This window comes from Lactuca virosa, chromosome 2, assembly GCF_052849685.1.
Source record: "Lactuca virosa cultivar CGN04683 chromosome 2, Lactuca_virosa_CGN04683_v6, whole genome shotgun sequence".
NCBI classification, from domain to species: domain Eukaryota; kingdom Viridiplantae; phylum Streptophyta; class Magnoliopsida; order Asterales; family Asteraceae; genus Lactuca; species Lactuca virosa.
Window position 1 is genome coordinate 7,177,984 of NC_136427.1, and position 13,866 is coordinate 7,191,849.

The window sequence follows — 13,866 nt, forward strand, 5'->3', positions numbered from 1 at the left end:
ATTAGTGAAATATACTTTCATGTGTAGCAAAATATTACTTTTATGGTCTTGTTGGCTATTTTATAGTAAAAAATATTTTATTTACCATTAAAAACACTTAACCTACTAAATACTAATCATTTGATCATTCCAACTTCCCACATCAAAATATTATCTCTTTAATTAAAACATGTTAGAGTTGATTATCTAAGATGTCCAATGCAGGAAAACAACATTATAAACAACAAAATTAAAACTATGGCTGGTCATAAAGAATGTTACAACTACAATAGTCACATTTTATTGGTCATACACCTCAAATGCATCACGAAGTTAATAATAATAACCATAGATCTTAAATTTCCAAAATAGGTTTAAAACCAATTTAGCAATGATTAAGAATTTACATGTAAGGTTAGGCATCAATATTTGGTAGTGGATACTAGGACTTTCTTTGGTAATCTCATCTGCATGATCAACAAACATAGTTTAACTTTAACTAGAATTTAAAATACGTTTAATGAATCTATAAATAACAGAATATCAGACAATTTTGACCTTAGATTTTGTGGTTCTCCAACCTATTGAGTTGGTTTGTGGAGATGTGTAGGCAAATTTCTCAAATGGATTTTGTAGCACGCTTTTACTCAAACTTGTAACACTAGATGGTGATTCTTCCTACAATTAAAGTCGTGTTTGTTACACATGACAGTATAGAACAAAACATGTTGCACTACATTTGGTATGTATTGGACTGGGACTTTGTGACTGATTTCAACAAGACAAAAGTTGCAAACTTTTTTGGAGAGTCGCTTTCGATTTGACACGTATGCAAAATTACCTTATTTGTTGTTGATGTATGGATATGTTGGATTTCTAGTCTGTCAGAATAAAAGAGCACCTGCATATAGAAAAGTTATATAAGTTGGTTGTATATCTCTGAACGATCAAATAGATTTTGTGATCATATTCAATACATCCCAACTCCCAACTCCCAAAACATAAATCAGCAAAATGACCAATATGCCCTCAATAACTATCAAACGGATATGCGACAAGATATTATAATAGTATGAACTGATATCATACCTTGTTTAAAAGCTGCACATTGGATGAATCAGTTGCCACAACATGTAACCCAAGGCAATTGTCTTGATCACTACAGAAAGGGCAGAAAGCCGTATTAAATACACAGCCATCTTCTTTGCTCCAAATTCCTTCATCACCACTTCTTTCCCAAATTCTCCCATCAACACAACAAATATCAGACACCACAACAGCTACACTTGTCCCACCCTTTTCTCTCCCTTTCCAACTTGACACCAAATGCACTTTAGATAACGACATCAAAGAACAAGGGACAGAATAGTCATTTTCCGCAAGACCCAGCGGATTTTTACAGAGTGAACACGATATTTTTAGATATTTTTTGGTTTCATCACCAAGATTCATGGTTTCTTCAGGGGAATCAAAGTGGGCCATCTTGACTGATGCAAAAGCTGAAGACTTTCTTCTTTTATGAAAATGGGAATTGACACTTGAATCTAGAGGTGAATTGTTTTGAGGGATTTGTTGTTTTTTAGGTGGTGTTGTTGTTGTGTTCATGCATTCAGAAGCTGAAGTGGAACAAGGGGAAGAAAAGGAACGAGTGGGAAACTTTGATTGGATTATGGTTGACTCGGAGACAGATTCAAGAGTAGCAGGGTAACTGTTCTTGATTGGTGTTTCCTTCACAATGGGTGGTTCATATTCATGATCAAGGGCATTATCGTCATTTCTCGGGGTTTCATGAACAATGGTTAAGTCGAAATCGTCATCATGAGATATATTAAATGATGGTGGCGATGGAAACCTGCACCCAACATAAGACAAACATCTGTTACCAACTTCTATTCTTTTTTAGAGTAATTACAAGAACATTCCCTGTGTTATACCCAAAACCTCAGGTTCAGTCCAACTTTTATTAGAAAATGACTTTTCTACCCTTATATGTTTCTTTTTAAAGTATATTGCATTTTTGGTCCCTGAGTATAGCTCATGTTTTTAATTTTGGTCCCAAAAGGTTGTCATGCTAATTTGGTCCTTATTTAAGATTTGTGTAACGTTTTTTGTCCCTGTTCCTAGTAAAATGGCTATTTTTGGGATCGAAATTGCAAAAATCACACCCATAGACCAAAATGGCCACTTAATTTGGAATCGGGACCAAAAACATTACACGAATGTCAAATAAGGACCAAAAATGCAAAAGAAAACCTTTTAGTACCAAAATTGCAAAAAGCAACCATACTCAAGGAACAAAAATGTAATTTGACTCTTCTTTTTAACTTTTCTATAATTTGTTTATTTTAAACTATTGTTAGATGTCATTTTACATGGATCAGTGACAGATCAGAAACAAAAACCAATGTTAGGGACCAATTTGAAACAGAAAAAAAAACATTGGACTGAATATGCAACAGTGGGTATAACACAAGGACCATTCTTGTAACTAACTCGTTTTATTTCAATGATTGAAAGAACAAGAGGCCTAGATAAAATAACAAGTTTAAAATACCTGTTTTTTGTCTCCAAATCACCTTTGGAGTCGGTGTAAGTTATACCAGTATTGCTGTCACTCTTTTTCACTCCCCTAATTGTTTCCTGAGGTCTAGATTCTGTTTTGGGGGAGGGGCAGTGAAACTTTTTACTTGTAATTGGAAACTTTTTTATTTTATTTGTTAATATTTCAGGTGGTGAAATAACAGCATCTGACATAGATCTTCTTCCTTTTGGTTTGGGGTTACTTATAATTTTATGGTTCATCATTTCTGTGAACAGGTTTCTTGGGTCCTCTACATCAATGACTTCAACATCAACCACCTCTTTTGCATCATTCTCAACCTGTTCTTCCGTTGTTTTCACAAAATGAGCAACAGCTTTGTTAGTGATGGAAATCCTAGCTAGCAAAAAGATAAGTTGTTGGATACATAAATGCAAGAAATAGCAACATACTTTCATTTATTTGTTTATTATAGCATCCCAGTTTCTTTTCTTTCTATTACAACATCGTACTTTCCATTTTTTCTTATCAAGACATTGTACTTTGAAAAAACTACTTGATTATATTAATGAAAATTGCTTTGTATATGTAGAACACTGCTATAAAATTGTAATGGGAAGAAATGAAAGTAAAATTACTATAATAAACAAATAAATAAAAGTATGTTGCTATTTCTTGCATTCGAACCAAAATGTGAAAAGGTACATTGTCAGAGAAAGAACCTTGATGTTCTTGAAAAAGGACTTTAATCCTTCCAATGACTGGTCAAAGTTGTCATATTGTCTAATGGATTTCCTTATCCACTTTGAAATGTATCTTAAATTTCTTTCTTGACGAAATCGCTCATCTGCTTGCAAATAATTTAGGAATTAATTTGGTATTTGTAAGCAAATAAAATCTATCTGTTGTGAAAAAAGGAGAACATAAACATAGAAATATATCAGGGGGGAGAGGGAAAGAGAGAGGCCTACCTAGGAAGATTATGGCTCCATAGTCCGACCTGTGTCGAATGCAACGGCCTACAGAAGATCAAAGCTATACTGTAACAAAACATTGAGCTAAAACATAATATAAAATAAGCTCCTTATAGAAACAGCAAAAACTATATAAGAATATAAAAATTATAGTTATTCATCATAAACATGATTCAACTGTAAGATTAGTATATTGTGATCAAGGGAGATGTGATACCTGCTGCCTGATTAAGAGCTCTGAAAGCTTGCTGACAATACCATTCGCTGCCACTAAGAAGGTTTTTAGAGGATTTAAAAGTATCATTGTATCTCTTTTTTTCTGCCACTTGAATATCAAACCTGCATGGTCACACAATACTAACAATCAGCAGGATGTGAAAGACATCACATGATATTAATTCATACTTTGAATATAACATAAATACATAATATCCTATTTAAAGGTTGCAAATGTAGTCAAAAAACAAGAAAGGGAATCTTACACGTTTGGAAAAGGAATCCCAATAATTATCTGAGATTATCGAAGGAGCAGGTGGTATAGTTAAGGATCACCGTGAAAACTGAAAAGGGTGCCAGAACTATAACCATGCTATGAATAAAATATTAGCAATTAAATTATCATATAATGAATTAAGAAGCAATTAATAACATAAAGGACACAACCGCTCGAGCATTATCATCTGAGAAGTCAATTCCTTCAGACACCTGTCAGTCATAGTAATTTCAGTATATAAATCAATGACAACATTTTTTTCACTTTTAAACATTTTTAAAAAATATGATGCAAATGACACATCAGCAATATACCTTTCCTCGACAGACAGCAAGAAATGTAGCTCCCTTTTTATCATTCCCTTTAGAACATGATACTGCTTCCACCTTTTTACCCCTTCTCCTCCCAATTGCAGGTTTCTTGCCACGAATTGTATCATAATAACCACTCAAAACTTGCTCAAAATCATCCTGGCTTCCTCTTGGCTCTAATAAGTAATAACACAACAAACAAGATTCCATTATCAAACCAAAAACTAACCATATGGGTTATCAGAGATAATAGATGACTTCAACAGAAACATTGTTTCCTTTTTTAATGCATATTGTAGAATAACCTCACCAACAAAAACAGGTTTTTGTGCATTTAGGCGAGTCCATTGACCTGTTTCAAACCAACGACTGCGTAATTTGTCCATAAGTTTATAGCTAGGAAAGAACACCAAACAACCACCAGGCACAACTTTGCATATTTCTTCAAGGGATGTTCCAAGTGCATCCTGCACAACAAAAACAAACAATCACATCATATTTATAATCAAATGAAATGGGGAAATGTTTCCTTTTTTGTTTTCTTTTTGGAATTTACCTGGAAACCATATCCCTCGGATGTTTTGTAACTTGCATTCAATGGGTAATTACCCGGCCCACTGTGAATCACACCCGCCCATAACTGCAGCATAAAGGGTAAAACCGTCATTTAAATAAGAAAGATTATAGAATCGTTTACAAATGATTGATTCTAAAAAAAGGTAAGAAACTTTATTGGTACCTGTGACTCCACGTTGATAACATGAGGAGCTTCAAGAGAGGTTCCGAATTGAACCCCAAGTTCAGATTGAAACGAACTCATTGGTGATAGAGTCCTGTAATAATATAAAATAAAATAAATAAATAAATTGTATTAATAAATAAAATTTTAGATAGAATTGAATACATGCACCTACCCAGATGTTAAAATTACTGAAAGAGAAGCATCAGCAATGTTCTTGAAGACAAGAGCTGGATTCAAACACCACAAACTCAAAGTACAGGGCCAATCATCACCATCAACTCCTGCATGCAAAATGTTAGATATTATATTATAAGAGTAAATTACGTTTTTGGTCCCTGAGTTAAGCTGATTTTTGCAATGGAAGTTTGGTTCCAACAAAGGTTTTGGTCCTCATTTATGGTTCTTGTAATATTTTTTTTTATCCCTATTCCACATAATATGACTATTTTGGGTCCCTAAGTACAGCTGATTTTTGCAATTTTGGTACTAAAAATATAGTCATTTTCCTGAAAAGGGGACCAAAAAACTCAAATGAGGACTAAAATTTCAAGAGAAAACTTTTTGGGACCAAAATTGCAGAAATCAACCATTCTCATGGCCAAAAATGTGATTGTTGGAACTTTGGGTCCCAAAAATAGCAATTTTCTTGGAACAGGGACCAAAAATGTTGCAAAAAAACTCAAATAAGGACTAACATTGCAAGAAAAAACTTTTTGGAACCAAATTTACAAAATTCAACTAAGGCACCAAATCTGTAATTTACTCTTATTATTAAGAACATAATGGTAAATAAATTTTAGAAACTTACCAGCATCACCTTTGATACGACATTGCAATACAAGCTGATAATCACAGATGTGGGCCCCATCTTCAGAGAAAAAGTAGGTAAGTGAAGAGAAAAGGCCTGTGGGTTGAAAAAATAAACAAAAAAGAAGGATGCAATGAGAAACATAAGTTTATTCTGAGTGTGTGGAAGATTATAAAGAATAATAACATGAAAGTTAGGCTAGGCACCTTCTAATACTGTAGAGGGCATGCCACTTAAATGGTCAACCTCAAGGTCTGCATCTGTAGCAATTTTAATTGCCTGAAAAAGGTTTTACAAAAAAAGTTCTAATACTTTAGAATGTTAATAACACAAGTGATTGCTCATCTTATAGAGAAATGTGGGACAACTACATTAAACTCTATATCAACATTAGTTATAGAGAAAGTACAAAAATGGTCCCTGAGTATCAATTTTATTTGCAATATTAATCCCCAAAAGTTTTTTCTTGCCATTATGGTTCCCTTATTTGTTGTTTTTGTAAATTTTTGGAACCTATTCCAAGTAAAATGACTATATTACCCATTTCACCAGAGTTCAGCTCATGAAAATAGCGGAGGAGTCCAGGGTTCGGGCAGGCCAACTGGCCAAATCCCAGTTTATATTAATAAGTATATAAATATAAAATAAATAGAAGTTTGCAAAATAATTAGATAAAGGGTAATATAGTATTTTTACATGGAACAGGGACCTCAATCATTAGGATACTTTAGATTAATGACTAAAAACATTAGCAAAAAAACATTAAATGAGGACCAAAATTTGCAAAAAAAACCTTTTTGGAACCAAAACAGCAATACTCAGGGACCATCTTTGTAACTTAACCTTAATTGTATAAAAAAAATGGATTATGGATGTTTGGAAAATACTAGATGTGGCATACAAACTCAAAGTAAATGTTTTTTTATTTTGATGGAGAAATGCAACTGAAGAGAGGATTACCTTTGTGGCACATTCTTGTAAGATTGGGAAGCACAGCTTTGATATGCTTGCTTCGTCAAGTTCTTTTAAAGCTTTATCACCAGTCCAACTAAAATTGTAAAGTTATGCAATATCCAAAGCACTTATATATCTTATAACACAAAATATATAATAACATGAAGAAAACTTCAAAAAAATTTATATAAGATAACTGACCATGATGCATTATGTTGAAAACTATGCTTCCCCAATGAATTTTTCTTCCGTCTGATCCAACTAATAATGCCCTGTCATAACAAACAGTTTAAAATAATTATTTAAAAAAATAAATACATTTGTAGTATAGGAATATGAGGATTTAATCTAAGGAGTAGTACCTCCATCATTTCACATAAGGGCTGATAAATCTCTACTTGATCAGCCTGTGTAACTCGATCACTATGACAAAGATTTTCCAGTTCCATCTGTAATTCTTCCATATGTACAAACAGAATACAAAATCAATAAATACATTAAAGTAAAGAGAGGGTAAAAATGGAATAAAAAGATGCTTACGAAGCAGAACAACTTCTTCAGCATCTACACTACCAGCATCCCGAGCTATGTCTTCTATATTACTGAAAAAAAGGTAAATAAAAAAAATTATATATACTGTCATGTGAGCGTAAAATATATATCTGAAAGTCCTGAACTTTTCATATATTCCAAAATTGCCCCTAACATGACTAGGGAGAAAAACAGCAAAGGGACTACACAACAATTTTTAGACTTTAGGGTCATTTAGGTTTTCCAAATGGACATAAAAATCACAAAATGTTAACCTTTGAGTAAATTACAAAAATGGTCCTGTGCTTTATTTTTTTTACTGTGTTTAGTTCAAAAATCAAAATTGGAACTTTTTCAGTTTTGGACATTATTTCAAGGTTTCATATCGATTTTGGTCCCTGTGCTTTCTGACTTTTACCGCTTCAGTGCTTCTAGTCCAAACTTGAAACATTTTTCAAATTTGGTTATTATTTCAAGATTTCATATCAATTTTGGTCCTTATTCGGTTGTTCCAAAGTTAAAGGAACCAAAATGGATAAATGATCAATGATGTCCAAAAAACTGAAAAATGTGTCATTTTTGGACTAAAGACAGTAAAATCCACAAAGCACTAGGACCAGAATTCTAACTTAATCTTAATTTTTCTTGTCAAAATAGTTATAGCATTTGAGAGATTATACTACTCACTGAGCTTCATCAAGAATGATAATGTTTCCTTTAACATCTAATTCCATTGCTTTTCTGATTTGTGGATTGATAATATAACTATAAGGGCAAAAAACTATTTGTGCCACTTCTGCCATGGCTTGTGCTCCAAAATATGAGCAACCTGAAAATTTTGGGACAAACAGTTATGTACTAGACAGTAACATTTTGTCAAAGAAACTTGTAAAGATAAAAGACCAAATTAACCTTCGACCATTTGTCCAACTTTAACAAGATCCTCGATATCATGGAGTTCATAGCAGCCTCCTTTTTTAACAGATGGGTGTGCTCTGATCTTTTTTGCATTCCTGTAAGAAACCATGGTTGGTTATAAATTTTAATGGAATCCTACTCAAAGTACAGGAAAAGGGTATATGGACATTAAAAACAAACACACACACACACACACAAAAAAAAAAAAAAAAAAAAAAAAAAAAAAAAAAACTCACAAGAATTCTGGGCAACCACATTTGTTTTGTCCTCGCTCCTTGAGAAGTAGCTTACTACATTATCATAAAACAACATACATAAGAAGTGGAAAATAAAATGTAGATGCAAAGATTAACAGATAAAAAGGCACCATTTCTCATCAATATTATCTTGGCCACGAACTTTGGCATTTGTACAGTAGCGTTTTCTAGATGCCTGAAAGTTAACTCAAGAAAATGAAAACAGAACTTATCAGATTCTGATCAATATCAGAATGCAAAAGCAAAACCATATATAAAGAGATATTTTCAATTAAAAGATAAAAAAAAATAGAGTTAAAAGTACAATGTAGGATCAAAGATAACATACCAAAACTGCCATTGGCACCCGATAACTTGTTTTGCGAAATTCAGAGACAACTTGACTAATCTGTGAATGTGTCCGCCTAAATAAATTTATCATATAAAAAATTATAAATCCCAATCTTCATGAGCTTCAAATATCAATATTACACAGATGCCCAAGTGACAAAAGTTACCTCCATAAGCATACATACAACATATATGATAGAATCTCATGTGCTTTGTTTAACAAAACTTACGTGGCATAGTAAATGATAGGGCCTCTTTTTTTCTTCTGCTCAGTATTGTGTGTCTCGGAAAAAGTAGGCACCACATTATTACCTATGATTTTGAAAGAAGATAAAGACAAGAAATCACTGATTAATGTAATTCTGATACAGAAATCGTGCAATTACTATATGGAAGTGCTATAGTTTGTCTATGACTCATGGCTTTAAACATTCAAATAATGAAGTGCTATAGTCATCTCCAATAATATGTAAGTATTAGTTTATCCAATCTTTTAGAAGTTGTTTTAAAACAGTTTCCCCTCTCTCGTAATAGATAAGGGAGCCATGTTAACTACTAGCATGGTCTTTGGTACCAAAGAAAATAATCATTGTGCAATGCATAATAGTATAAACACCAAATAGTGTGTTGTTTCTAGTGGATAAATGTTTGTACTATTTGGGTTCTACAAGTTCTCTGTTTCTACAATCATATATGCAAAGTCCATATAAGTTCATATTTGAGTAAAGCCAAAAACTCGAAAGCATTAGTTTTTGCACTTGAGGCGAGAACAGTCTTTAAAAATATCAAAGAACTGCCAGACTTTCTAATTCCAATTGTTGTCAACAAAATGAGCAATTTTGATGCCAAAAACGATATATCTATTCTTGATAGCAGAAAATTAGATGAAGCACAGTTATATGATGTTAGAAAAGAGGTAGAATTGTTGTTGTTGAAGTTTTCTATCCAAACTTTATATACATAAAAGGCCAGGCAAGCAGCTTGGAGATTGTGTCTACTAACACCACTATTAGCAATAAGGTTAGAACTTAATAGCAATCGTTAAGCTTCAAGGTTTGTACCTTGGACACTCAACAACACAACAACCAACTCACTTGAGAATCCAGGTAACCATATTTATATTTACTGTTAAGGATGGAAATTGGTAGCAAGGCTTACTGCTCATTGCTAATTCTTGAAAAAAAAAATGGTATGTTTAATACCATATATGCAGTCATCAATCATTTCAACATTAAATTTTAGAATTAAATATGACACGTTGTATACAGAATGTGAAGATCATTTGTAGAGTAATAGCATTGTAGAGTAAATATCAGCAGAGAAAGGTTAGAAACCATTGATATTACTCCATTTCAGGGACAACCCCCACTACCACATAAAAATTTCCATTGATACCAACATGAAATAAATATATTTACCAAAATAAAATGTTATCATTTATACCTGATGGCTCCATTTCAGGAACAAACCCCCCACCACGACCCAGAGGGTCAACCATAGCCTCGGGATCAGGTTTCGAGTGAGAGATATTCCCAAGGAGAGACTTTAACTGTTGATTCTTCTGCCATGCCAGAACGGAGCAAAGCAGAGACAAAGACTTTCCAGTACCAGTAGGAGATTCAAGTAACGCATGAAAATGGCCATCTCGTTGAGCTCGATCGAGAGTTGCGATTACTCTGCCCATGTAAGCCAGCTGAGAGCCATATGGTTGGTAAGGAAACTCAATTGGTATGCCGCCGATGTGAATGACATTCTTTTTCGACGGTTTAGGGTTTGGATTTGACGCCGGCAGTGAATACGAAGACATTGCTTCTCCGGTGTATGTAGATTCTCGCCGGTGGTTTGCCCTCATTCGCGGTTTTTCCTGTAGAATGAGCTGATTGGGGTTTTAGGGTTTCAACTGTTGTGAAAATTTGGTCTTTGGCGGGAACTTTATTTTTTGGAACATTTTATAAATGCGAGGCAAATTTAGGGACGGATAGAACGGCCGACAATACTTTTCCAACTTTTTATATCCGGTTGTTATACAATCGAATGAATATTAAACAATTTTATATTTATATATAGATATGATTTTTATACCGTTATTTTTTATATTCTATCATATGAGAGCAACTCCAACCATAAATCATTAAATTGGTGATTTGTTAACACTAAAATGGTGTTTGCATTCCAACCAATCATTAAAGTTGTGATTTTTAGAGGCCAAGTAGTTTGACCATCATATTTGGTGTGTGAAGTTATCCCAAACACTAAAATGGTGTTTTCTAAAGGTTGATTGGAATGAGAACACCACTTTATTAGCCTTTATAATTGTGTTTTAGTGGTTGGTTGGAGTTGGTTTGAGGGATACCTTTTTATGCAAAATAAGACTACTTTACATATTGAATTAAATTTCCGAAGACAAAACATTTCTCAACCTAGTGTTTATACCTTTTTATCCTTGGGTACTTTTGAAAACAATTTGAAAACAATTTGAAATTTATTTTGAAAATCTTTACAAATCCATAGTTTGAGTCTAGATTCACACAATGCTCATCCAATTCTCTCAAACTAGTGCTCTAATACGAACTTGTAACATCCCAAAATTCAGAGTAAAATTTTCATTTTTCAAAACAAACCCAAAGACCATAATTGTTTACAAATCATTGTTCCAAAAGTAAAAAACCATACCTAGAGTGTCCCAAAATGGCAAAATCTAATATCATGAAAATCAGAAGGATGTGCACGATCATGTATTCGCCTTGTCGCGGTCATCTGAAGTACCTGAAACAATAAACTGAAACTGTAAGCATGAAGCTTAGTGAGTTCCTTCCAAAGTACCACCACACAAACATATAACAACATGCATACTAGGTCCACATATAACAGACCGGATTATCCCTGAGCCCACAACATGAATTTGGCTTGCCTTCTGGCCCACAGCTCATGTTTGGCTTGCTCCTGAGCCCACAACATAAGTTTGGCTTGCTCCCGAGCCCACATCATAAGTCTGGATTGCCTTTCCGCCCTACAGCTTATGTTTGGCTTGCTCCCAAGTCTGTTGACTTCCGCAGAAAGCAGGATTGCCTCAACCTAACCATACTATATCAACATATACATAACTAATAACATATATCCAACAAAAAAACAATCATATAACTAGTAAGACAAACAGGCAGATCTACAGATCACCACCGCACTACAACATCCTATATACCAAGACACAAATCTAACAGATCACTACAACATAACAACATCCTTAATACCAGTTGTAACACTTGTTTTCCTGGATGAATCGAATTAGGGTTTCAAGGAGTCAAAAGGTTCAATTTTGGGAGAAAATAAGTCTCACGATGTGAGACATTGAGGCTCACGACATGAGATAGGTTCATATGAAAACTTTTGTTCAAGACCGGTCTCACGACATGAGACATAGACGCTCATGGCGTGAGAATTGATGCAGCCCAAGCCCATGATCTTTTAGGGTTTCCTTCAAATTTAAGCACCTCTAAACCCATTTTAAGGTTCATTCTCAACCTCTAAACCCTCTTCCACCTCAGAAAACCCTAGATTTCATTCCTTGCTTGATTCTTGGTCATTTGGAGTATTTATTGGCTTGAAGAATAAGAAGAAGAAGAAGAAAAAGAATAAGAAGAATAAGGTGATCTTTTGAAGAGGCGTGAAAGGAATCATCATCATCATCATCACCTCTCATTGTTTCTGGACCCTTGTAAGTGTCAAAGCTCCCACTTTTATAGTTGATAGTTTCTAGATCTAAGTTTGTCCCACTTTTCTCTTTGATTGAGCCAGTTTGAATGAATGGAAACCACAAAGTTGCCAATTTTATGGGTTAAAAGGGCCTAAAGAGGGTCATGAAGTTCAGGTCTAGTGAATGGTTGGGTTTTAGGACCTTGCATGAAAGTTGGATGACTTTTTCTTCGATTATTGACCCAAATGAGATATAGACATGTATTGGACATATATGTCATAAAAGCATCGACTTTCAAGTGTATTATGGAGTTATAAGACCTTTTGGAAAGTTAGAGTGAAAGACTTAATGAATTAATGACTTAAATGTTTGTTTTTTTTTTTTGCTTTAGACTGTGCTCACGACGCGAGACATAAGGTCTCACGACATGAGGATTGAATGATCATGTTTCTGTTAATCAGGGACATTAAGTATTTCAAAAATTATTAAAAAAATTAATAAATATAATTATAACCCGAAAAATATAAGTAAATAAACATAAAAGTTTAATAATAAGGTTAACAAGAACAACAAATCATCATCTACAAGTTCATAATAAGCTTAAATAACTCAAAAATATAAACGTATTTTCTTGTAATATTCTCCACATGCTTTCATTATTGAGAAGTTGTGCCACCGAGTAATCCCCACCAACTAACTATGATTTTGAAATAAAGACATATTATTAATTAATAAATATCAAAAGTTGGGTCTAAAATAGTAAGTACCAACTAAAAACCGGGTATTTTCAAAAAAAAAATCAGGTTTAAAAAGAAAAAAAAATTAAAGTAAAAGTTTTTTTTATATAAATAACCGGTAACAAAAAACAAAAGGGTTATTGTCACTATAGCCCAACCATCTTTCGTATATTAGTTTAAATGGTCCCTCGTGACTATTTTTCGCTTTTAAAGGGCTAATACTTGTAAATGACCGGTCAATATGGTAATTTAACCCACAATTGAAGGAAAAACAAATGTTTGACTTGCCAACTAAGCGGGTGACTCAGCATCGACTTGGACTAGTGTACTTGTCTTCCACCTAAGCCTCCAACTAACCTCGTTTAATGCTTTCATTATTGCTACCAACCCACCAACCACCCTTAAAGGAAAAGGAAGCGTCGGTGGCGGGGGCATAAAGCAGCATCACAAATCGTTGGGGCTTAACCGACACGAACTCGACAAGAAATAAACGAGTTTGGATAGGATATTTCAAACCATTTAAATAAATGGGTTGACACGACACGACATGAAAATTAAACGGATAAGGTTAGGGTTGAGAATTTCAACTCGAAAATGACCTG

The 13,866-nt window shown here is 33.8% G+C and overlaps 1 protein-coding gene across 1 annotated transcript; it reads right to left on the reverse strand.

Moving 5' to 3' along the window:
* Positions 1-214: 214 nt before the first annotated feature.
* Positions 215-10,795, reverse strand: LOC145158866 (RAD3-like DNA-binding helicase protein). The gene is made up of 28 exons (XM_079077728.1): positions 10,280-10,795; positions 9,067-9,148; positions 8,835-8,910; positions 8,617-8,681; positions 8,486-8,539; positions 8,244-8,344; positions 8,019-8,160; positions 7,341-7,402; positions 7,163-7,257; positions 7,002-7,072; positions 6,807-6,894; positions 6,053-6,125; positions 5,847-5,942; positions 5,211-5,319; positions 5,036-5,129; positions 4,853-4,936; positions 4,607-4,763; positions 4,300-4,472; positions 4,153-4,197; positions 3,975-4,003; positions 3,710-3,831; positions 3,490-3,537; positions 3,241-3,365; positions 2,534-2,859; positions 1,069-1,831; positions 821-880; positions 538-657; positions 215-446 (listed from the first exon to the last, which is right to left on the reverse strand). Exons 1-28 carry the CDS (start codon positions 10,686-10,688, stop codon positions 402-404), a joined length of 3,714 nt encoding a protein of 1,237 aa, XP_078933854.1. The 5' UTR covers positions 10,689-10,795; the 3' UTR covers positions 215-401.
* Positions 10,796-13,866: the final 3,071 nt, after the last annotated feature.